The following is a 25,478-nucleotide window of genomic DNA, read 5'->3' as shown; positions in this document are numbered from 1 at the left end:
GTCTTCCGGGAGCCGCGGGGTCTTCACAGAGACGCACACAAGCCAGAGTTTCAGCGGCTTTATTTTGACGGACACAACCTCAGACACAAGCGGGGGGCAGCGCGGGGTGGACAGACGGGAGCAGCTCGGTCCAAAGTCTAAGCACCCCTCCCCCGCACATCGTCCCGAAAACACGCACTGCGCCCCGACGCGGCCCCAGCCACGAGGATCGCGGCGCAGGCTTCGGGCGGCGTGGACAGGAAAGTGGAGCAGGAAGCGGGTCCCAGAGGCAAAGCCTTCCAGTCCGGGAGAAGCAAAGGGTCCTCCCGGGGTTCTCCACATCTCCTCATTAAACCATTTTGTAAATGGGCACGAAGAAAACCAAATTGAAGAGCATTGAAGCGCAAAGCAATCTGCATCTAGAGGGCGTGCAAGTGGCCAGGTGTGAGCGAGTGAGCAGCGGCTATTGAACTAGCCTAGGCCTTTGGCCCCTTAGGAGTCCCCACGCCCCCTGCACAGGCCCCAATGTGAGGGAGGGTGGGGGTCCCTGGCTAATTGCTATACTGGTCCCCTTCCTCTGTAAGCACCACCCAATCCCACCCCCCAGGGGCTAGTGTCACTTGGCCTAAGGAAGCGCTATGGACAAGGGTCACTCGAGTGCTCCAACTGCGATCCCATGTTGCACTTTGGTCCCAAGTTGGGGCTGGGAAGGCAGGGCCCGGCGGGCACAGGGCGCTGGCAGAGCAGGGGAAAGGGGTGAGCGCACACACATGCCCACCACCTGCCCGCTAACAAGGCTGGGTCTCCAAGTGTCAAAAGTGCTTTAAAGAGGGGACCCCAATGGGGGAGAAGCAGCCAATCCCAGGCCCCTGCTTTTTTTAGTGCCAGGAAGACACTATAAGAGGGTACATCTGCTCCCCAAATACATAACTCGGGAGGCACAGCACACTCCAGGGGCCCCATCTTAGCCTCTGCCTTGCCAGGAGAGGGCGGGCTACACTATGAAGAGCTACTGCCCTATGGCTGAAGCCACAGAAGGTACAGGAGCAAAGACGGCCGTTACTGACCAGAAACGAGCAAGCTGTCCCTCCCAGGCCCAAGGAATGGGAACGTGCCCACCACTGGCACCAGGGTCAGAGGCCGAGAGAGATGGGACCCATCAAGAAGCCCACTGAAGGTGCGTGAGGCTGCATCTGAGGGCCAGGAAACCACCATCAGTGACCAGGGCCTCAGACACGGGCTAGCGAGCTTACCTGTAATGCCCAAACAGCACGTGCCCAAGGTGACAATGGCCGTGGCCCCAGGCTCTGCGGTGAGGGCACTGACCCTGGCAATGGTTAGGTGACAGCAGCGTCGCCTCTGGCCAGTGTTGGACGTGGCAGGCCTCTGCCATGAAAGGCCGGCAGCAAGAAAGAACTACCACCGCAGGGAGGAAGGGATCCCTCCCGGGCCTGCCCCGCACCACTGTCAGTACTGAGTGTTGAAGGGACCACACTCCAGGCCACAGAGAGGGTGCTGGGCCAGCAGGGACATGCCTCCCACAATGCATTCTGCTCATTCTTCATAAAGAGGCCGCACCCGCTCAAGGGCGCAGGGGCAAAGCTCACCTCAGAAACGGGAGCAAGACCCTTTGCTGAGGAAAGCAGGGCGGGAATTAGTCTTCACTAATGAACAAGGTAACATCCAGGGAAGGACCCCGAGAGACTGGAGCTGGCAGATGGACAAGTGGACAGACGGACGGGCTCCAGGACTGAGAAGACAAAACTCTCCCAGCAGAGTCTGAGCCCCGCATCGGGTGCAGACCGTGTCCCTGTGCAGGCCAGCTCACAGCTCTCCCTCCTCACCTGGGCTGCGGCCTTGAGCTTGGCTGGGGAAGTGAGCCCTGAGCGGACCACAGCCTGAGCCTGCGGGGAGCAGCCCACCCAGTGTAGCAGAGCTGCCCGCGGGGCAGGAAGAGGACGCTCGCCCACAGCACGAGGCCTGTGGACGCTGTCTCGCTGGAGGCCCCGAGGCCTGGAAGGACAGACTCCGGCAAGCGGAGCAGGGCCCCCCTTCGGTGGGACAAGGGGCGGGGGACTCCTTAGGCAGGGATCTTGGTGGGAAAGGCTGGCTGGGGTGTGCAGACAGGAAGAGGAGCAGGTGCAAGTGCCGGAGTGCCTGGGAATCCAGGGCCTGCCCTCTGCCCTAAGCTGGCTTCAGCCCAGGTTCTGAATCTAGCTTCCTGCCAAGAACAGATGAGAAGGATGGGCCCAGCTGTGCACAGCTGGCCTTGTAGTGCCCTGGGAGCGTCAGAGCGGCCGACACCCACACCACTAGGATACATGCCCCTAGAAATGGGCACCCAATCCCTCTCCTTCCCAGGAACAAGGGGTGAATGGGCATGGAGGGGCCCGGCATAAGCCCAGGGCTTCACCCCACAATTAGCAGGGCCCTGCAGCCACAGGCCCCAAAAACCTAGGCAAGAGAAACCGATGTCCAAGGGCACCCTGTCCCTGCTGCAAGCCCCCCAGGGGCACCTCCACTAAGTCAGCCTGGACACAGCAGTCGGAGCTGCAGAGCTGAGGAGCCTGGCTGAGGGTGTGTGTTCTGCTCTCCTCTTTATATATATGGATGCCAGGCTACAGCTAAAACATTTCTTTTAGTTTATACCCAAGAGAAATATAACCCTTTAAAAGCAAGTCTGTGTGTCCTCACGGCGAGTTCAGATCAGTGGTCCCTGCCTGCGGGTGGAGAGGGAGGGGTTCTGGGCCCCGAGCTGGGCCTACTGGTTCTCGTCCCGCATCTGCTCCATGATGCTGATGAGGTTCTCCAGGCCGAACACATAGCCTCGGTCCGGCCCGTCGTGCACGGTGGGGTCATCCCGGAAGCCCTTGAACGTGCTGTGTGCAAAGTCGATCATGCGGACGTCCACCTTGGGAGAGGACACGCTCTCGAGGCTGGTGCTGCTGGAGCTGCTCGGGCTGGGGCTAGGGCCGCAGGGTGGCGCCACCTCGGGCAGCCCCGTGTCCAGGTGCTTGAGACGCATCTCGGAGCGGCGGTCCAGGCAGGACTCGGGCCAGCACTCCTTGCCGTCGTAGATGACGAGCAGGGAGCTGGAGTAGAAGCGGTAGGAGGCCTGCCGCTCCAGCACCGCTTTCAGGCCCCGCAGTTTGCTCAGGATGGGCTCAAAAAGGTCACGCCGCAGGTCCAAGCCGTTGTGCAGGTACTGGTAGAGGGCATTGCGGAAGCCTTCGATGGAGAGCCCCCGGCCATAGTACTTGTTCCTGCAGAGGTAATGCCCCGTGTCCAGCTGGTACACCTGAAAGCCCAGGAGACAGACAGGTGAGTGCCACTGCAGTACTGAGTGCTGAGGGGCCGCGCTCCAGGCCACAGAGCCCTGGCCAGCACTGTCTGGAAAGCACTTCTGACCACGCTGAGCCTTCCTGCTGACCCCACACAACGGAGCGGCGGGCCAGGGCGCCCGAGGTTCCCGCAGGACGGCCACGAGAGAAGGCCCGCCTGCAAGTCCTCTGCCATCACTTTGAAGTCCTTTTCCAAGCTGCCCTGCGACCCAGCTGGACTCAAACTAGGAACATCTGACTGACAGACAAGAGTCCTCCTTGCCCCAATGTCAAGGCAATGTCTCCCAGCAGCTCTGTAGCTGGAGCCCAGACCAGAGTCACCAGACAAGGACAGAGGCTCAAGGGACATACACACGAGAAGGCGCTCAGCACCCCGGGACTCACCCTCTTGGAGAAGGTTCTGGACCAACGTGGACAAGGAGAACACTTGGCCTGGGGAGCGGCGGACATGGGCTCCCTAACAGGCTGGCGGCAGCACCTGGCTCTCACCTGCATGCCACAGACCCTGACGCCCAGCGTGGCCGACGTGCTCTGCTCGCACTTGCGCATCTGCCGGGCAGCCTTCTCGGCGGACGCGTCGTCGCCGTGCTGCCGGGTGCCCATCTTCAGGTCCAGCACACACGGGCACTTGAAGTGGTGCACCACGTTCTCCAGCAGGAGGAACTCTGTGCCCAGGTCAAGGGGACAACAGCAGTTTCTGCAAAGGGGGCCTCCCAGCCCGTCACCTGTCGTCACCTCACAGACCCAAACGTGGGCTTCACAACACTGGCTTCTCTCTTCCACAAAATTGCTTATGCCCTGGCCAGTGTGGCTCAATGGTAGAGCGCTGGCCCGCACACCAAAGGCTCTCAGGTTTGATTCCTGGTCAAGGGCACGTACCTGGGTTGCAGGTTCGATCCCCGGCCATAGCAGGGGTACGTGTGGGAGGCAACCAACTGATGTCTCTCTCTCACATCAATGTCTATTCCCCTCCCCTGCCTTCCACTCTCAAAATCAATAGGAGAAATATCCTTGGGTGAGGATTAACCAAAAAGATAAAATAAAATTTTATTGTGGTAAAATGCACATAACATACAATTTGCTACTTTAAATATTTTAGGTGTGAACTCAGTGGCATTCAGTAGATTCACATTATTATGCCGCCATCACCACCCGCTGCTTCTAGAACAGTGGTTCTCAACCTGTGGGTCGCGACCCCTTCTGGGGTCGAACGACCCTTTCACAGGGGTCACCTAAGACCATCGGAAAACACATATATAATTACATATTGTTTTGTGATTAATCACTATGCTTTAATTATGTTCCATTTGTAACAATGACAATACATCCTGCATATCAGATATTTACGTGACGATTCATAACAGTAGCAAAATTACAGTTATGAAGTAGCAACGAAAATAACTTTATGGTTGGGGGTCACCACAACATGAGGAACTGTATGAAAGGGTCTCGGCATTAGGAAGGTTGAAAACCACGGTTCTAGAACTTCCCAGACCGCAACCAGAAGCAGTGCCACTGACACTACCTCCCTGCCAACCCCGCCTCAGCCCTGGGCCCACTCTTCCTTCTGGCTCTCCGGGTCTGCCTATCCCAGGCCTTTCATGTAGTGGAGTCACAGAACCCGTCCTGTGCCTGGCTCTCTCACTTAGCAAAAGGTCTGCTAGGTCCCTCCATACTGCAGCGTAACAGAATGCCATTCCTTTTACGGCTGAGTGATACTCCACTGTGCGTACACCGCCTCTGCTGAAGTCCTCACTTTTCATTCTTTACATGTGTCCTGCAGGCATATACAAACTAAAGGAGATTCCGGCAGGCTGTACACATCCCTGCACCGCCAGGGAGCCAGCCACACCCCCTGCCCCGGCCGGCAGGGCCTCGCCGGGCCTGGACCTAAGGAGACATGGTCACGGTGCTGCCATAAGGATGAGAAACCGGATTAGCATTCCCAGAGGAGTCTGGACAAGCAGCTGGTTTACAGCTCTATCAGGCCGTTTTCTGACTTAACTGCAAACCCGTGGGCTACACATTTAAGACGCATCCCTTGGTACTTCTAGGCCCTTCAGCTCAAACGGCTCTGTGGCCCGGACTCCTGCCCTTTCTGTCCATGTTTTCAGCTGACCCCACTGTCTCAGCACCTTCCCTGTAACCCCCACCGAGGGCGGGCTGCTTACTGGTTTGAGAGAGAGAGGAAGTTTGAGGTTCAGTCTCAACAGTCCCCAAAAGCAGGAACACAGCATGCCGCCGCCAGGAGGAGGAGAGGGGGCCTATGGGAAGGGAGGTGGGATCGGGGAGCCCGAGCACAGAGGTCTGGCCGTGACACTGAGGGCCCCCGACAGGGCGGCCCGCAGGCGCAGCTGAAGAGCGGCCACAAGGATACTGTAGAGCTGCCGGTCCTTGGACTCGGAGCGCATGCGGCTCAGCTGCTGCTTGTGGCAGCGCAGGCCCCAGGGGTTGTGGCTGATCTTTTCGGCGCTCAGGCCGCTGTTGCCGTCCAGCATCTGGAAAGGGACGTCCGAGTGGCTGTGCAGCTCCGCCTTCGGGCTCCTGGCCTCCTGGGAGCTGGGGGAGAGCAGACACCGCCTCAGCGCGCAGGGCGGGCCCCCCGGCCCCCACGCCGCCTGCCGTGGCGCACGGGGCCGAGCACCTCAAGGCGAGTCGAGGGCTCCGAGTGGCCTTCCTGCGTCTAAAAACGTCTGAGAAATACTCCCGTGCGTGGACCCAGGGGATGGAGAAAGCACTTCACGCCACTCAGAGGCTGCTCTCTAACACCCGGCCCTGAGGGAGCAGGTGAAGGCGCCGGGCCCCCGGCTCCGCTGGAGGGAGGGGAAATGGGGCAGCCGCTCCGCACCAAGTTCACCACAGAATTCTCACGGGTGCAGCAATCCCACCCGCGGCTATACCTACAGAACCGACACGGGAACTCGGATACTTGGATCATGTTCACAGCGCAGCAGTGAACAGGAGCGGCGGCAGCCCATGCCGGCAGTGGCCGGACAGGCAGACAAAACGTGGTGTATCCACGCAGGGAGATGCCCATACAGTTACAACCTGGAGGCACCGAGAACACAGCGCTGAGATAAGCCACACACAAAGGAGAACCACTGTGTGCCCCACGCATGTGAGGAGCTCAAGTCCACAGGGAGAAGCAGCAGACGGTGGCTGGGGGGTGCGGGGGGGGGCTGGAGCTAACGGTGAGCAGGCTGCAGCGTCTCCTGAGGCGGCGAGGTGGCTCTGGGGTGGGCGGTGATGGCCGCACACCGTGTGCGTGTACTGATGCCACTCGCTGCATACGGGGAAGGTGATGTGCCTTGACTACAATTTTAAACACAGAAACTGGTGAGTGTGTGTTTTCACACTTAAAACGGGAACACGGATGCCACGTCAAGGACATGGGTGACCACCCTTTCGAGTGTAGAGTCTGCGGCACCGATGGCAGACTCTCCTTAACGACTCCGCACGGAACCATGGGACATGACACCCATGAATGGCGCCTCTATCGGGCCTGCCAGAGGAGACATCAGAGGGGAAGAACAGGCCAGGGCGCAGGGGGAGGAAAGCAGGCCGCCAGTGAGGAAGGGACTTCCTTCCTCAGGTCAGTCAAGCCACACGAGCTTTTGGTGAGAAGACGAACCCGCGGAAAATATCAGGACGTGACCACAGCCTCACGCAAGGCTCTGCTGAGAGTGACCGCAGGTGCGTTGCCGCACTGCCACGCAGAGCAGAGCCACGTAGGCGAGGCGTCCTGGCAATGGCAGGGTGGGGGCGGCGGCTACAGTGACGCCAATGTCACTGTCCTCTCCCCAGCCGCGACGACCCCAACAGGGTGGCGCTGGCAGCGATCTGGTCCTTTAACGGGAAGTGGAGGAGCCCTCTCAGCATGGCACAAGTCCCCTTTCCTTCTGGGGAGGGCACTGCCGAGCCATTCGTGGGTGCCTTTCTGCGATCCCTTCAAGAGCCACAAAGCTGGCTCCTTTGCCAACCAGCCCCGGCCCACCCAGAAGTCACCGGGGTGATGTGACACACGGGACAGGTCACACCTACCTGGGTGGCCCAAGACCAACAGCCACTTCCCCCAACTCGGCCTACTGCCCCCGAAGCGGCCGGCGGCAGGATCTGCCCGCCCCTCACCCCTCACCTCTCGGGGGCCTCGAGGGGCGGGCTGGCCTTCTCCTCCTTGTGGTCGCTGCCGCTGCCCGACCGGTGCAGGCTCCGGCGGGAGTGCTTGCGCCGCGGCTGCTCCCGCTCTGGCGTGTCGTCCTCCACCGTCTCGCTTTCCACGTACGGGTAGGCCACTAAGTTGATGTAACCATCACTGTCCCCCTCAAAACAGACAGACACCACCCCTGCGGGAAACAGGCAGCGCGTCAACGGAGGTGTGCAGCCGGCGCTGTGCCTCGCGCTGGGTTGGCTCCCTATTGGCACACGTTTCCAAGTAAGTCCCTGAGGGGGTGTCAGAGGCCGGCTTCCGAGTCCACAGGGGCCCCGGCCCGCAGCCTGGGGAGCACCATCCTCCCTCCCCTGGGCCAGGAAGGTGCGCCTCTCCGCCCACTGACCCGCATGGCCCCAGGGCCTGCCCCTCGATGAGCCCCGAGTCTAAAGCCCTCGCTGAGGCTGCGGGATTGAATTCTGCGGAACAACAGGACTGAGCTGCCCTGAGACCACAGAGGCCCAGGGTCCCCGACAGGAACCGAGCGGAGGCTCCGCGCAGGGACTGACCTTTGTACTCGGGGGTGAACTCCTTCATTTCGGGCGGGAGGGACTCGTAGAAGCGCTGCTCCCGGGAGATGAGGGGCTTGCACACCGTGTGGTCGTCGTAGCGCATCATGCTGCTGTGGCCGCCCACCTGGTGGATGAAGGGCTCCAGGAGGACCCCGCGGTCTCCGGCCAGACTCGCGCTCTTGCCGCACTGCCCCACTTCCATGGTTTGACAAACACACATTGCGTTGGGGGCCCGTCGCGCACCGGGGGCAGAGGACGCGGCTCATGGGCCACCGGAGGAGCGCGGGGTGGAGGGCCTGCGCGCCTAAAGCAGGTCTGAGTCTGCGCAGAAAGGGGGAGAGGGGGAGAGGGGGAGAGGGGGAGAGGGGGAGAGAGAGAGAGAGAGAGAGAGAGAGAGAGGGAGAGAGAGAGTCAAGCACCCGACCAGCTAGTCCCGGCTCAGTGTCTGCTGGGGCTGCTGTGGGGACGTGTGTGCGGGAGGCAGCCGGGACGGCAGCTGAGGTGCACGCTGGCCTCCAGCTCCCTTTTCCGCACAAAAGCCCACATTCCCTCCCCCTGCCAGCTCTCAGGCCCCTCGAAGCTCTCGAAAGGATGTGGTCTCAGAGCCGCCAAGTATGTGACCGCCATCAGGAAAGCACTGTCCCTGCTCTTCACAGAAGAGCTCAGGACAAAACCCAGAAGCAACACGAACTCCTCCCGCTCAGACCTCCCACCATGTCCAGAGCTGGTAAGGGTCCCCGACTCAAAGCAAGGGTTTCTGCCCCAGAAATCAGGTCACACCGGGCTCCTGACTTTTCTGATGAAGGTGCCACACCCAGGCAGGGAAGCATTCCTGTTTGAGCGGTAGAATCATAAAGGAACTCAGGCTTCAGATTTTACCAAGTTCGGACCAAGTCCAGCACCTCCGGCCTTCCTTCCCGCTGCCTTTATACCAACCAGTGGGACAAGGAAAAGCTCTTTGTCTTCAAAGACCCTCCTTGTAATGGCAATTTTCTCTCAAGAAAGTTAAAGTAGTGGCACCTTCCTGACTACTGAATATCTTCTTTTTTTAAATATTTTTTTATTGATTTCAGAGAGGAAGGGTGAGGGGGAGAGAGGTAGGAACACCAACGATGAGAATCATTGAGTGGCTGCCCCCTGCACGCCCCCCATTGGGGATGGAGCCTGCAACCTGGGCATGTGCCCTTGACCAGAATCGAACCTGGGACCCTTCAGTCCGCAGGCCGAAGCTCTATCCACTGAGCCAAACCAGCTAGGGCCTGAATATATTTTTAAAGCTAGGAAGGTACTAGCAAGACTACACCTGAAAGTTCAAGACTGAAAAATAAAGTATGTGTAGAGCAAGAATATGGTTTTTCCTGAACCTCATACCGACGGGCGAAACGGGCGGCACAAGAACACTGGTGCAGCTGCCTTAACCCCGAGCTGCCAGGAAGCTACGCCCATCCCACTGCTGTCCACAAAGAGACGCGCCCTCCACTCCACTCCACTCCACTCTACTCCGCCAGGCGGATCCGCAGGGCTTTGAGGCAGCGCCTCTTTGCTTGGCCTCTACTTCCCAGATCTCCTCCAGGATCGGGCTCCCTGTGCCCAGGGCTTCCCCAGACTCCACTGTTCCCTAACAGGGGTCCTGGACACCCCGTGTGGCTCCTAAGGCAGCCTGTGCCGACCCTCACAACAGCATTGCACTGCCGTCTATTTACTCATCTGTCACCACCACCAAACCATCCCCTCTCACCTCCCTCCAGGACCCAAGGTCGTTCCTGGCACAGAGGAAGTGCTAAAAAGAAGGTTTGTTGGACTGAATTAAATAACTGCAGAAGGCCCCAATGAATAAAAGCACATTATGAGAGTAACAGGAATCTCACTGTGGCAAAAAGGACTAAATCCACGTCTTACATTTAGGGCCTATGAATCATCTACTGGGTCAAGTCATTTCAACCCCAACATGATTTCGTCAAAACCCCACTTAATCTTGTTCAAAGTGTCTGTTTTGGCAAAGGAAAGCCTAGCTTGGTGCCATACTTCCCCCCAACCTGACTCACACCCTCCGCACACAACCAATAAGAGATACAACACAGCAGCCGCGAGGGCCAGGATTGAGAGTCAGAGCATGTGACTTCCCGGTTCAAAACCCTGCAGTCTCACGCTATTTCAGCCAAAGTCCCAGTCCAAGTCCCTTACCAGAGCCTATGAGATCCCACAAGACCTGTGGTCCTCCCACCTCGTCCTCCCCGGCCTGGTTTCCTAGCGCTCTCCCGCTGCTCACCACCTCACTCGGTCACAGCGGCTGGCACGCGACACACTTTGCCCTGGATGGCCTTTGCACCTGCTTTGCCTTCTGCCTGGACCATTCTTCCCCCAGATCCCCACGTGGCCACCTCATTCGCTTCCTTCAAGAGTACTGAGAAAGAGGATCAGCTTAAATGTCTTTCTCTTTAAGTTTAAACTGCAAACCCACGTGGACTCCCCTTAACCTGCTCTACTTTTTCTGCTTTTTCGTGGTACTTACCCTCTTCTGACATAATATATATTTTATTTATCGATAATGTCTGTGTTTATTTTTATTATGATGTCAACTCATGAAGGAAAGACTGTCTGTTCAGGCCACTACTATATATTCTCCTAAATGCCGGAGTAGTGCCTGGCACATGGTATCCACACAATAAAAACAGCTGATAAATGACTGCATGTGCATGATGCTTGTTACAGATGTGTGCGGGAGGGTGCTAAGTATATAACATGAAAAAATGTTTGCGAAGGACAAGTTCTTTTCTTTTCCCTATTAGGGCTGTAAATAAAAAAAATGTTTACAGGCTAATCTAGGGGCGAGACCAGAACCAAGAGGTGGCTTTCCAGAGGACCAGGCATGTTGGCCACAGGACAGAATTCCAAATCCACACACAAAGAAAAGGCAAAATTCTGCATTTGGACTCAAAAAGATGATGAAAGAAACAGTTTTAAATATGCCTGGATAAGAATAACAACAATAGCAGCTAACAAAATATGGAAGGGAAAAGCCTAGGCCAGTGATGGCGAACCTTCTGAGCTCGGCGTGTCAGCATTTTGAAAAACCCTAACTTAACTCTGGTGCCGTGTCACATATAGAAATTTTTTGATATTTGCAACCATCGTAAAACAAAGACTTATATTTTTGATATTTATTTTATATATTTAAATGCCATTTAACAAAGAAAAATCAACCAAAAAAATGAGTTTGCGTGTCACCTCTGACACGCGTGTCATAGGTTCGCCATCACTGGCCTAGGAAGAGGATGCGAGCAGTTTTATTAAAGATACAAAAGAGAACAAGGGGGAAGTAGGCAAACATACAGATAATCTCAATAATAAAGGATGAACCACATCAAAGAATTCCAACCAAATTTAGAAAAGACAATGTAAGTTTGTTTGCTTTAATTCAACAACAGAGTGAGCCTAGAAAGTGGCAACGAACAGAAGCCCTGGCGGCGAGCACCTGCCCTCAGACAGGGAGCGAACAAGGTCAGGGCTATTTAGCACGAGGCAGGCGCAGCCCCACAGCAAGACCAGACCTGGTCACCACGTCCGAGAGGGCAGGCTTGGGCACACAGCACACAGACCAGCAGACTTGCACTCCGAGAAGTCTGGTTGGAATTCCAAATTCGGTGGCCAACCTATTTTTATAGCCTCAAATTAACCACTTGAGTGTGATATGCAATCTTTTTATAAAGGGAAGCATCCTTGGTGCCTTCACATTCCACAGGTATGCTTGAAAATTTCCTCAAATGTTCGTAAGAAATAGTTTATAACTCCAAGATTTCCACTACCTCTTCTGAAGTTAAACATACCCGTAACAACAGTCTCATGCCCTTTCAAAATCATACAAAATGTATTTTAGTTTTTTAAAAATTAAATTTAAACTTGGTTAGTCCGGAATGCTAGGTAAAATTCTGGCAATAATGTATCTTTAGTTTGTTTTTTACTCTCTGATATAATCCAAGGTCAAAATAGCAAAAAGAACACAACGGGCCGATACGTCCTTCTATGAGAAAAGAGCAGCACCCAAGCCGGTGTACAGTTCCGGGCTTTATATGAAAGCGAGTTTCAGAAACAATTAGCTCACAGACTGACAGGAAAGACAGCGAGTGCCCTGAAATTCACGGGCGCACAAACCAGAGAAGACGAACATGAGGGCTTGTGTGTTCTCTAGAGCAGCCGTGGCCAACCGGTGCCCCGCGGACCCCTGGTGGCCCGGGAGGTCCGGAGGTTGGCGAGAGCTGCTCTAAGGCTCCTCAGCCAGAGCCCACGCCTCCCGAAGCCAGCCCACGCTTGCTTTTCCCCGCGAGGCGGTGGGCACTGACCGCAGGCAGCTCAGGGGCGAAAACCATCCTTCCCCACGTGGACCGCCTGTTGGAAGCAGGTGCTCACAAACTCCTCTGAGGATGGAAATACAGGGATGTGTTCAAAGGAAGAAGGCTGCCACCTTGAGCCTGCCCTTCCCATCTACCAGGGCCTGGCACGCCCCTCACCTAGAAACCAGAGGTGTGTGCAGAGGCCGAGAGCAATCTGGGTTTGAAACGAGGAGACGGGAAAAGGCTTACAGGGATCCATTTTGTTGTTTGTCCTCGGAGAAGAGATGAAGAATTGTTTAGACTCCTGGGTCCTCTCCCAGGGCCACGGGCAAACGACATCCTCCTGAGAACACCGGGCTCAGAGCAAACAGGAGCGAGGAGGAATGGAAGCTGGCAGCCCATCAAGAAACAGCCAGAACAGAAATAATTTAGGGCAAAGAGAAAAGCTAGAATCCAGTGAACCCCTTTCCTGTTTTTACTGGATTTATAAAAATTAGAAACCCGTGCTTCCATACACACATACACACACACACATTTTAGCAAAGATCCTTTTGAAAATATCTTTCTCAACTGTGCTGGAACGAGTGGGGAAAGGGGAGGATTGGGGCAGAATTTTAAACACAGGTCCCAGTGATGCAGGGAATCAAATGGAGACCAGAAGAGAGGAGGAACAAAGGTGGCCTCCTTCTTGCCTGAAGTACTGTCCGCTCACGACTGAATGGGATGGTCCTGAACGAGGAGCCACAGGACCTTCTGTGCCGCGACTAAACACTCCAGGAGCCACACCTGAGTCAGGGACGTCTCGGCCTAGCTGTCACAGGTGAATCTGAACACGGTCAAACCCAGAAAGCACGCGGGGAGGACAGGATGAATGGTTCTGAGGAACAGAAAACCAGACACTTAACATGAGGCTGTGTGGCCCTGCCTGGAGCGGCTCGGTTGGTTGGGCATGTCCCATGCACCCCAAGGCTCCCAACTCAATTCCCAGTCGGAGCAATGTTGGGTTTGGGGCTCAATCCCTATAGGGGGGCATCCTGGGGGCAACCAGAGGCAGCCGTTCTGTATTTCACTCTCGCATCCATGTTTCTCTCTCTCTCTCTCCAAATCAATTTAAAAATTTTAGCCCGGCTGGTGTGGCTCAATGGTTGAGCACTGACCTATGAACCAGGAGGTCATGGTTCGATTCCCAGTCAGGGCACATGCCCGGGTTGCAGGCTGGATCCCTAGTGGGGAGTGTGCAGGAGGCAGCCGATCCATGATTCTTTCTCATCATGGATGTCTCTCTCTCCCTCTCCCCTCCTCTCTGAAATATGTATACAGAGGCCCAGTGCACAAAACTCATGCACAGGTAGGGTCCCTAGTGGCTGCCGGCCAGGCCTTTCTTTGTTCCACGCCTCCCCCTGGTGGTCAGCGCACATCATAGCAGGTGGTCGAACTCCCGGTTGAATTTCCAAGGGGACCATTCGCATATTAGCCAAGGTATAGAATGGGGAACATCTTGGCCTCCATATCTCATACTGCCCGTCCCACTGAAGACCCCAAACTGAAAGAGACGCTTCGGCGCAAGTGAAAGAAAGATGCAAAGGGTCAGGACCAGGCCTGCTCTCCCAACCCAGGTTTCTGCTGTGGCTGGTCACTCCGTTCCCTTCTCCCCTCCGTCCCCGTGTAGCCCAGCTAAGGGGAGGCTGAGGCGCAGGGGAGGCTGAGGCAGGGGCGGCTGAGGCGGGTGAGCACGCCCTTAGTGGCTGGGAAGCTGATGGTCCGCCCCAGGCCTCTGCCCTCGGTAACGCTGTTTTACCAGAGGCTGCTCGATTTCAGAACAGAAACAAAGAGCAGTAATTCTGTCCCTCGCCCGAATGTCTGGTAGCTGTGACTCTGGGTTTAGAACGGAGGCCCTCCCTGTACAAACCTGCTGCCTGCACTGCGCTCCCCACAGGGCCGCTCTTGCGGAGGGAGGCGGAGGCGGAGGCCCATGTGGGAACGGGCCCGCCGCACCGGGAGGGCCGCGGCGCTGAGCCTGTCGGAGACCGGAGGCCTCTCAGAACCCTCCCGGGAGAGATGCCCGCTCAGAGCAGGAGGGCTCTCCGCGTTAAGGAATGGCGGCACCAAGAAATAGCTCCCGTCTTTCCTAGGGGCCTGGGTATCACGGAGCCGCTGGAACTCCAAAGGGGCTCTAAATAACTGCGCGGTTTTAAAAGGGGCACCGAGGGGCCCCGCCTGCACGCCGGGACGGCCGCAACCCAGCGCCTCCTCCGGCGGCGCAGTCACGCGCTCGCGTCTCGGCACCGTCTACTCCGCAGACGATCTGGAAACACGACCAACGACCAACGACCAACTCCTCAGCCGTGGCCGCGGACTGCGGTGCTCAGCTGCCGCCGGGGCAGGTGAGTGCCCCCTCGGCTCCTGTCCTGCGAGGCCTTCCCGCCCCCGGCGACAGGCAGGCGGTCAGAGAGCCAGGCCTGGGGGCCCGGGCTGCCTCCAGCCGCCCCACGCACAGTGACCGGTCGGAGCACCCGCTGCGTAGATCGAGGTCCACGCAGATGAGCAACACGCAGCTAGTGAACGTGGGAGCTGAGCTGTAACGGAGGTAAACGACCTGTTTCACGCCTCACAAACCACAAGAGTTTAACTGCTTCCAGCAGATTAGCTTATCGCTCTGCTCTACCCTCGGAAAACACCAGGATTACATGTAAGCGCCTTTAAATGGCAGACAAACACTCCCACCTACTTCACAGAGAACCCTGCGTTCCAGAGAGATCGGGACTAACTCCACCACACAAACCACCTTCCCCACTTAGGAAAGTGCAGTTAGTGACTGATGTCTTCAAAGCAGCATCATTCCTTCAAAGCAGTTCCCAATCTCTCCGTTCTCTCAGCTTCCTTTCCTGACCCTCCTGTGACATAAAGAACTGAAAGGACACTCAGTGGCTGAGCCACTGCCTCCGGAGCAGCCGCTGCCTCCAGGGCTGACACAGATGCTCCTGTATGAAACAGGAGGTCACAGTTCGATTCCCAGTCAGGGCACAGGCTCAATCCCCAGTGGGGGGCGTGCAGGAAGCAGCTGATCAATGATTCTCTCTCTCCCTCTCTTCTTCTCTGAAATCAATAAAATATATATGTGTGTGTGTGTGTATATATATGTGTATATATATATATATATATATATATATATATATATATATATTTTTTTTTTTTTTTTTTAAAGGAACTGAAAGCCTGAACATGCAGAGCTCTCAGGAGTCTGGGAGTCAGACATACAAACGACCACTATGAGTGATAAAAGAGGGGTATCACTACAATTCCTACAGGCATTCAAAACAAGGTAATATCATGAACAACTGAGTATCAATAAGTTCAACCACCTAGACAAAACAGAAAAAGTCCTCAAAAAATACAACTTACCAAAACTGACACAAGGTAAAATATAAAATCTGAATAGCCTTATATCTATTAAGAAATTTATCAAAAATCTTTCCAAAGAACACTCCAGACACAGGTAGTTTCACTAGTGAATTCTACCAAACATTTAAAAAAGAAACAACACTAATATTGTACATTTTCAGAAAACAGAGAAAGAAAAAACACTTTCTAACTTGCTTTATGAATTCAGGTAGCGTTGATAACAAAATCTAAAAGGAAACTTGCCATAAAAGAGAGAAATGCAAAATATTATAGACGAATATCTTTCATGAACAAAGACACAAAAATCCTTTAAAAATGTTTAGCAAAACAAACCGATGACATAGAAAAAATAATACAACATGACAAATGGAAAGGCAAGGTTGATGAAGTATCTGAAGACGGACCCAACGTGACTCATCATATCAACGGGGGGAGAGAGACCGTCAACAGCACTCGCCTCCCTCATCCTAGAAGGCGACGGCCACGGGTGCGAGGGGAACTGCGAGGGCGCCAGGGCAGCACCAGACACCCTGCCCCAGGCAGGCCAGCGCCTCTCCTGCACGTCCCAGCTCCGTCCCAGCTCGGGCAGCGCTCTCCCTGGAGCATCTGTGTCAGCCCTGGAGGCAGCGGCTGCTCCGGAGAGTGCTAGGTGTACCGGTTAGTCATGCGGATTGACCCTCTACCGGTTAGTCATGCGGATTGACCCTCTACCGGTTAGTCATGCGGATTGACCCTTTACTGGTTAATAATGCGGATTGACCATTAACCAGTTAATAATGCAGATTGACCACTTACTGGTTAATAATGCGGATTGACCCTTTATCAATTAATAATGCGGATTTTGTCATCAAAGAAAACACATTAATTTCAAGAGAAACAGCAAAAGTGCTTTGTTCAAAGTAATGTCCGTCGCTAGCTACACATTCCCCCATCTTTCAGGTAATTTGTGGATACCATCCCAATAGAACTTTTCTTGTTTGAGGCAAACCATTCAGAGACCCGATTTCCCACTTCTTCGTATGTCGTGAAGTGCTGCTCAGAGAGTGCGTGTGCCACAGATCGGAACAAGTGGTCATCTGAAGGCGCAAGGTCTGGTGAACACGGCGGGTGGGTTCATGCTTCCCAGGCAAGATCTTTTTTTAAAAAAATATATATTTTATTGATTTTTTTTACAGAGAGGAAGGGAGAGGAATAGAGAGAAACATCAATGAGAGAGAAACATTGATCAGCTGCCTCCTGCACACCCCCCACTGGGGATGTGCCAGCAACCAAGGTACATGCCCTTGACTGGAACTGAACCTGGGACCTTTTAGTCCGCAGGCCGATGCTCTATCCACTGAGCCAAACTAGTTACGGCCAGGCAAGATCTTTTAATGTGTCTTTAACTGGTTTGAAGTGTGTGATGGTGGGTCATCATGAAGCAAAATTACTTTGCCGTGTCTTCTGGCCCATTCTGGTGGTTTTATGATCAAAGCGTGCTTCAAATTGATTATTTGTTGTCGGTGGCGATCAGTATTAACGGTTTCACCTGGTTTGAGAAGCTCATGATACACCACACCTTCCCGATCCCACCAAACGCAGAGCATTGTCTTCTTTCCGAAGCGATTTGGCCTTGCAGTCGATGTTGATGGTTGACCTGGATCAAACCATGATTTCCGGCACTTGGGATTCTCAAAATAAATCCACTTTTCATCGCCAGTCACAATTCGATGCAAAAAAGACTTTCTTTCGTGCCGCTGAAGCAACATTTTACTGATGACTTTTCGGTTTTCCATTGTCTTTCGTTCAGTTGATGTGGCACCCATTTTCCTTCCTTTAAAATCATTCCCATTGCTTGTAAACGATCGGAAATTGTTTTCTGAGCAACGTTTCATCTTTCTGCAAGTTGTTTTTGAGTTTGACACGTATCTTCATCCAATAATGCTTGGAATTGTTGGTCTTCAAACTTTTTCGGTTGACCTGGACGTTCTTTGTCTTTCACATCGAAATCATCACTTTTAAAGCGTTTAAACCAGCGTCCACAGGTATCTTGAGATGGAGCATGTTCACCATAAGCTTCCCGAAGTATACGATCACTTTCAGCAGCACTTTTCTTCAAAATAAAGTAATGAATTAAAACTTCCCACAAATGCTCTTTTTTTGGCACTAAATTCAACATTTTTAAACATAAAAATATCTATGATGTTAACACCTTCAGAAAGTTTGACATATGAAGTTTTGAAGTTTGCTGACAATACAACAAAATAGCAGACATATCAAATCGCATATATATCAACATATGTGTAACTCCATCTATTGAAAAAAGTCCGATTAACCGGTACACCTGGTATATGCTGTTCCTGTTACTTGGAATTCTCTCTACTTCTTACAGCCAATCTCATCATTCCAATACCCTCTTTTAGTTAATAATTCTTTCAGTTAAACTTTACCCATTCTAATTATTGTGTGTTTTCGGTTTCCTCAAATGTACAAAGAATGGACTATACTAGTCTCATAAGGCTATTAAAACAAAATTCCTGGGGGACACTATCAGGGGGTGGAGGAGAAGAAAGAACTCGTGGACAGACGATATGGTGACTGCGGGTGGAGGGGAGTGAAGACAGAGAGGGGATAAGGGGATAAATGGTGATAGGAAATAAAATAAGGGGAAAAAATTCCTTCTCTCATCCACTTACTCAAGAGAAAAACATGCAGACCAGGAAATAAAGATCCCAACAGAGTAAGAAGAATATTATGTATTGGTCTCTTCCCCCAAAAAACTTCAACTATAAATAAAATACACTTAAAATTTTAATAAAATGCCCTCTAAAGCAGTATTTAAAGAATAATTTTCTCACTTCAACAAATTTCCACATGAAATTTTCATTCATTTAAACCTCTACCTTTATTTCCAACCAAAAAATATCATTTTAACAGCTTCATAAGAATCAATTTAATTATTGAAGAGATTTGGAAAGTTTTAAAAGATAATTCTGATAACTAAGTTCTACAGAGACCCCAGTGGTCACTGCACACTGGTCCAAGGAGGCAAAGATGAAACAGAGGCCACATGCCAGGCAGAGCTCTGAGCAGGCAGAGTGTGCCAACGACTGTCGCCGGGAAGGGGCTTAGGGATCAACAGTCACCACCAAAAGCACTGCCTCTGCTCCCGAAAGCTACAACCCAGCACCCCAGCCAGCACCCGCTGCGCTAGTTTTCCAACGCCACACACGCGAGAGCATCAGACAAGGAAGCCCAAGCGTTAAAAGTCACCTGTTCCACACGACCACCAGTCTAAAGAGGTAGCGCCATCGTGGTACCTGGGCCTGCTCGCTGCCAAGGCACAAATCGCCAAGGCCAGGCTCACCGCGAGACGAAGGGTGAGCTCTGTGAACCCTGTGATGGCCGAGAAGCCTCCTGGCCTGCATCAGCCAACGGGATTCCAGACACATGACAAGGACGGAAGTCGATTTTGCAGCAAACAGACCCCTCAACCCAGAAGCTGTGTCTGCTTGCGACAGTTCCTGGCTCCGCACTCCCAGCCTCAATGGAATGCCCACTGGTTCTCGGCTCGGACGGGGGGACCTGAGACCTGGCGGAATGGGAAATGCAGCTGGGACCTGAGGGCCACGAGGGAAGAAGAGAACCGCCCGCGCCCCGAGGACTGCCCTTCAGCCTTTCCTGAGCCAGGGCCCCTCTGACCCAGCCTGGGAGTCGGAGCAGTTCCACTCTGAGCTGCGGCTGGAAGAGAAAGGAAAACATATGCACACAGACTTGTGCAAGAACACCCACTGCATCTTTATTCCTAACAGCCAAACACCAGACGCCCCCAACGCCCATCGGCAAACCGGACAGCCGGAAACACCACGCGGCTGAGCGGTCAGAAAGAGCAAGCCCGACAGGAGGAGCCTCGGAAAAGCAGCCGGCGACAGAAGAGCCTGGATCACCCCCCGGGGCTTGGCGTGTTCTGTTCCCAAGCCCCTGCGCACACGGTGAGCCGGCTCCGCCGCCGCTCCCGCGGGAATGCGGGGCTCCGTTCCTGCGAGCCGCCGGCCACACTTCTGTCATCCAACCAAGACATAACCTCCCAGACTCCTCCCTGGATATACAGGACGTCCCCAGTCCAGTTCTGTTTAAGACACGGTCCTTACAGGTCTGCTCGTTAACGCTGCCCTCAGCCACGGCCCCGTCACTGACGCCTGCACACACTCAGCGCGTGTCCTTCGCCAGGCACACCTTGCACCTGGGAGACCAGTCAGCTCGCACTCCAGCGCGTGCTTGGGAGCCATTTCAGGCAGCAAATTCACCAACGAAAAGCGCAACAATATGGAAAACCATGGCTCTTAATGCATCGCTGAAGGACCTTGTTTATGGTATTGGGGCTGAAACAGGAAAGTGTCCCCTTGTCCCACCTCAGCTGGGAACATGCACATTCGGCAATTCAAAACTTTTACCATTTCCAGTAGACAGTTTTCTTTGAACAGTGAAATGGCTCAAATTTTGCCCTAGCTGGTGTGGCTCAGTGAATAGAGCAGTGATGGCAAACCTATGACACGCATGTCAGAGGTGACACGCGAACTCATTTTTTTGGTTGATTTTTCTTTGTTAAATGGCATTTAAATATATAAAATAAATATCAAAAATATAAGTCTTTGTTTTACTATGGTTGCAAATATCAAAAAATTTCTATATGTGACACGGCACCAGAGTTAAGTTAGGGTTTTTCAAAATGCTGACACGCCGAGCTCAAAAGGTTCGCCATCACTGAGCTAGAGCATTGGCCTTCGGACTGAAGGATCCCAGGTCTGATTCCGGTCAAGGGCACATGCCCAGGTTGCGGGTTAGGTCCCCAGTTGGGAGCGTGCAGGAGGCAGCCGATCAATGATTCTCTCTCATCATTGATGCTTCTCTCTCTCTACCCCTGTCCCTTCCTCTCTGAAACCAATACAAATATATATATATATATATATATGAAGAAATGGCTCAAATTTTAATTCATTGTCAATTTTAAAATTTGGGAAATTTCGCCGAAACCGGTTTGGCTCAGTGGATAGAGCGTCGGCCTGCGGACTGAAAGGTCCCAGGTTCGATTCCGGTCAAGGGCATGTACCTGGGTTGCGGGCATATCCCCAGTGGGGAGTGTGCAGGAGGCAGCTGGTCGATGTTTCTCTCTCATCGATGTTTCTAACTCTCTATCTCTCTCTCCTTTCCTCTCTGTAAAAACTCAATAAAATATATTTAAAAAAAAAAAAAAAATTTGGGAAATTTCACGTAAAAATCTGGATTTCTGCTTTTCTTAAAAAAAAAAAAAGAAAGAAAGAAAAAGTCACAAGATCTGATAGCACAACTGGCTGGAACTGAGAGTTAGTTCACCGAGTGCCGTGCCGCCACTCCCACCGCCCTTCCCCTGCTCCCCTCACTCACGGCCAGGCGCCCAGGGCAGATGCACTGACCCACCAGATGTTTACAATATGGCACTGGCTGCAAAAAGGCGCCCCTCAGGCTGTACACATGATCTCATTGTTGTAAAAATTGTAAGACAGGAAAGAAAGCCTGGATATACTAAAACTAACAGTGAAGTTATGGCTGCTCCTTTATTTTTATTTCTTGTTGCTCATATTATCTATTTTTAAGTTAGTGCATATATATTACTTATATAAAAGTCATGTGTTTTTATCACCGTTTTGAGATGTAATTCACCCCATTTAAAGTGTACAATGGCTTTCGTATATTCGAAAAGATGTGCAACCATCACTACAATTTTAGAGCAAACTCATCCCCTCAGAAAGCAATGCCACAGCCGTCAGCTACATTCCCCTCCTCTCCTCCACCCCAGGCCCTGAGCAACCACATCTACTTCCTACGCTTAGACATCTGCCTGTTCTGGACATGTCACATGAACAGAATCACATATTATGTGACCTTGTGTGCTTGGCGTCTTTCACTTAAGCATGATTTTTCCAGGTTCACCCCTGCTGTAGTCAGCACTCTTCCTTTTTACCGCTATGTAATATTCCATTGTATGTACACACCACCTTTCCTTTTCCCAGGATCAGCTGACACATATGTGAGTTGTTTCTCCCTGTGGCTGTCATGGATAATGCTGCTGTGAACACACACATGCAGGTTTCCCATCTCTCCTGGGGAATAATTAGGAGTAGGACTGCTGGGTCACATAGGAACTCTATGTTTAACCCTTTAAAGAACTGCCAGGTTATGTTCCAAAGTGGCTGCATCATTTCACATCCTCACCAGCTGTGTCCAAAGGCTCTGATCTGATGTCCTCACCCCCTCGCCGACACTTGTTGTCATCTGACTTTTTGGTTACAGAGTTCGCTGTCTGTAAGTGTTCATTCAACCATAATGTGCCCCGATTTTTTTTATGGACTTCAAGGTGCGCTCCTTTTCTGGTAACGTTAGACCCGAGAAGAGCCAGCCTCACCTGCTCCCGCCTGCATTTCACAGAGGAGTTTAGGAGCAGAGTTTCCAAGCCCTCAACCAAACAGAGTCCCTAACAGGGACCCAGCACGAAAGGGAACAGTGTCCCCATCAAATCGCATTTATAATGCCTCCTCCTAAATGTCACTTCAGGAGAGTCCTGAGCACCTTTTACAAAGGAACCCAGATGTTGGGTTTCTCACTCGGAAGCCATTGCCCACATCCTGCTGTAGAGGGGAGAGAAGTGAATCTGACTTAAAATTGGGGCAAAGCGCAGATCCACAGGGACAAGCTCCCTCGCCCCATGCCAGAGAGCGCACTGCCAGCCTCCCTGGCCCTGCCACCCCTGCTCCTGCGCCTCGGGCAGCACTGGGAGGGGCGAGCAGCTAACACTGCCCACACGTTCGCAGCGGCCACGGTGGCAGAGACCAAGCTCCACGAAGAAGAGCCTCAGATCTCAGCACCCAGTGCCGTGCTCTCCCAACACGTCTCCCAAGAGTCCAAACGGGCATCTTAGGAAGGGGGTGGCCGCAGCCACTTCCGAGATGCAGTTCCTGTCTCAGGCCACAGGGCTGAGGACGGCCCCATCGCCGCCAGTCACCTGTGCCACCACTTCAAGCAGGGCAGGGCGTGGAGCTCCATGGCCCCAGCCCCCACTTCTACTTGCCCCTTCCCTCCATCCTGTTGAATGACAGAGGGTGCTTCCCACTTGGGTAAATGGAGCACGTTTTTGTAAGTATTTGGTCCTCATCTACCACACGCAGGTGCGCAAAGTCACAGAAACACCGTCTCTGTAGTAAGAGGCTAAGACTTATCAGAGGAAACAAAACTGTTTTTAAAGGAGCAAACACCATGGTGCTCTTGTCTGGGGCGATGCCGCTGCTGCAGGAGAGGGAGCGGGGCATCCCCAGGGGCTGGGATGTCTGGGGAGCGGGGCTGGGATGTCTGGGGAGCGTCGCAAAAAGGCAGGAAGGCCCTGAGCTGGGTACCAGAGACACGGGGAAACTGAAGGAACAGGGGACCCCCAAGGGCGCAAAACTCACTGGATTCAGCTGGTGATCTGTGTAGAGAAATAACTAACGTGTGTGAGATGTTTAGTGAAGCATTTGACGAGCGGGGACTAGGCGGCTAACCCTGGAGAGGTGGGCTGAGGCCAGCTGGCCAGCAGCACCCGGAATGCCCCATTAGGACATCAGGTTGCATCCCACAAACCGGCAGCAATTTCTGGCGTCAGTGGAGGGTCTCTGGTCGGTGAAATGTGTCTGTTGCCCACTTACAAGTGCTGACATTTCCAGGCGAATGACATACAGACAAAGAAGGTTAAGTGGCCAGAGGGTCTGCTATTTTATAACGACATTCTTACTTATCTGCAACTAGAAAAGCCCAGCACAGAAGTGCTGCCGTTAGCTACCTTTGGGTAATACCATGCTGAACGAATCAAGCATCATAAATACTCATGAGGTTGTGAAAGCATTAAACGAAGGCAATAAAAGTTCTTGGGTATTCTGTAACTTCCTTGGGGCGGCAGTTCTAACATAGGGTTACACCATGGATGCCATGGATGGACTTTAATGAGCCCGTGAACCCCTAAAATTATATGCAAAGGTTAGTGTTGAAAACTCACTAAGGGGAGAGTCTGTCACTTGCTACAGCTCAGAAAGGCCCTAAACAGGCCATAAGCCTAACTTGGGGTTATTTTAACAGAAAACAGCAATAATTTAACCAGGTGGCTGCCTTCCATTTCTAAAGGAAGCATTACTTGGGGGGAGGGGGGTTAGCTTGGGACATTGAGAAGCTTCTGATATTTTAGTGTCTCCCTCCCTTCTTACCAAGAACTGCCCAAGGCAGCTGACCAAAGATTCTCTCTCATCGTTGATGTTTCTCTCCCTCTCCCTTCCTCTCCAAAACCAATAAAATATATAGTAAAAAAAAAAAGAGCCCAAGGAACTGGTCTCACCAAGGTCAAAACTCATTCAAGATTCACAAAATGACTGGAGGGAAGGTAATGAAATAAACAAAGACCACTCAACACCCCCCCCCCCACCCCCGCCAGTGAGGCGGCCAGCAACAGGCCCGCCTCCGCGCTCCCAGCATCTGCTCCAGCGGCTCTCAGACCAGCAGAGTTCCGTCCGGATTAAACCTGACGGTGACAGGCCATGACCCAGGTGCTCCAAGTGCCGCTGCCTGCCTTCGCGGCGGCCACGTGCGGCTTTTTGCGTGACCACATCCGGGCGCCGGTGCGGGAGGCCGGGAGGGGCGGGAAGGGTGCTCCGCACCGGAAGGCTCCCGCGCCCCAGCCCCGGGTCGCCGGCCGCTCCCACTGGCAGGATGCATCTCGTGGCTGAAAGTTAAGTTGGCGACCCCATTCTACGCGCAACGACGAAAAAAATAAATAAAAGGTGCATCCGTTTTCCGATTCCAACGCCTCCACGTTTCCCTGGGCTCGTCGCCCGCGCACGATCTGTCTCCTTCGCAGGTAAAACGAGCCGGGCACCCCGGACCTCCTCCCGGGGCACGAGGCGGGAGGCTGCGCCGCAACTCCCCGAAGCGGCGGTCGGGGACCAAAGACATCCGGTCGCGACACCAGCCGGCATCGCGGGCTCCCAACCAGGCCCTCCGGGGAGAAGCACCGCTGAGCTCCGAGGGGCGCGGGCGGCGGCGGGGGCCCAGGGCCTTCGCCCGCCCGGACCCGCAGGGCCCCGACCCCGGCCTGCCTGGCGCGGGGCGTGCGCCGCGTCTGAGTCTCGCGCCGCCGACAACCCACTCGCAGGAGCGACATCGAAGCGAGAGGAAGGGGGTCTCCCGCCCGGGAGCGGCCCCACGCCCCGGATGGCACCGGGCTGGCACCGGGCATGGGCCCGCGCTGCGGCTCCGCGGCGCCCAGGGCTTCGCTCGGAGACGCCGGTTTCCCGCTCCCCCGCGGCCGTGCCCCGAGCGCGGGGCTCTCGGACCTCCACCCCGAGGCGGTCCCCGGGCCGGGCGCCAGCACCAGGAGCCTCCACGGGCGGCCGCGGGACGCTCAGGAGATGCTGTGCCGACATCCCAGCCCTGCGCGCGCCCGCTCCGACCCGCGCCCGCCGCTGCCCGCCCCGCGGCCGTCAGGCCGGTCCAGCCGCCCGGGTCCTGTCACTCACCGGCCCGGCCCGGGCAGCGGGCGCCCACGGCTCCCCACGGGAGCTGGGCCCCCCGGGCCTCCAGGTTTCTGCCCACCCCTGGCAGGCAGCGCAGGCGGCTGAGCCCCGCAGCAGCGGCCCCGCACCGGCCGCTCGGTCCAGCTCCCGGCTCTGCC

At 54.0% G+C, this 25,478-nt stretch overlaps 1 protein-coding gene across 2 annotated transcripts; it reads right to left on the bottom strand.

Moving 5' to 3' along the window:
- Nucleotides 1–43: 43 nt before the first annotated feature.
- Nucleotides 44–25,462, bottom strand: IP6K1 (inositol hexakisphosphate kinase 1). Of its 2 annotated transcripts, XM_036333544.1 has the most exons (6): nucleotides 25,324–25,462; nucleotides 8,037–8,360; nucleotides 7,456–7,663; nucleotides 5,698–5,879; nucleotides 3,705–3,985; nucleotides 44–3,277 (listed from the first exon to the last, which is right to left on the bottom strand). In XM_036333544.1, exons 2-6 carry the CDS (start codon nucleotides 8,257–8,259, stop codon nucleotides 2,741–2,743), a joined length of 1,431 nt encoding a protein of 476 aa, XP_036189437.1. In that variant the 5' UTR covers nucleotides 8,260–8,360; nucleotides 25,324–25,462; the 3' UTR covers nucleotides 44–2,740. The 2 variants fall into 2 exon arrangements, with proteins under 2 accessions (XP_036189437.1, XP_036189438.1); XM_036333545.1 differs by lacking the exon at nucleotides 25,324–25,462 and having other exon boundaries at nucleotides 2,741–3,277; nucleotides 3,810–3,985; nucleotides 8,037–8,259.
- Nucleotides 25,463–25,478: the final 16 nt, after the last annotated feature.

Source organism: Myotis myotis, unplaced genomic scaffold (genome assembly GCF_014108235.1).
Source record: "Myotis myotis isolate mMyoMyo1 unplaced genomic scaffold, mMyoMyo1.p scaffold_m19_p_13, whole genome shotgun sequence".
Taxonomy (NCBI): domain Eukaryota; kingdom Metazoa; phylum Chordata; class Mammalia; order Chiroptera; family Vespertilionidae; genus Myotis; species Myotis myotis.
The sequence above is the reverse complement of the archived record's forward strand: the minus strand, read 5'-3'. Positions and strand labels throughout refer to the sequence as shown.

What these genes read in the sequence shown, in the direction of transcription:
- IP6K1 (XM_036333544.1), bottom strand. Translation starts at nt 8,259, where the DNA reads ATGTGTGTTTGTCAAACCATGGAAGTGGGGCAGTGCGGCAAGAGCGCG. An exon ending in GTTCACCCCCGAGTACAAAG is followed by an intron (nt 7,664 to 8,036) that starts GTCAGTCCCTGC and finishes TGTTTCCCGCAG; the next exon opens with GGGTGGTGTCTGTCTGTTTT. An exon ending in CCCCTCGAGGCCCCCGAGAG is followed by an intron (nt 5,880 to 7,455) that starts GTGAGGGGTGAG and finishes GCTCTCCCCCAG; the next exon opens with CTCCCAGGAGGCCAGGAGCC.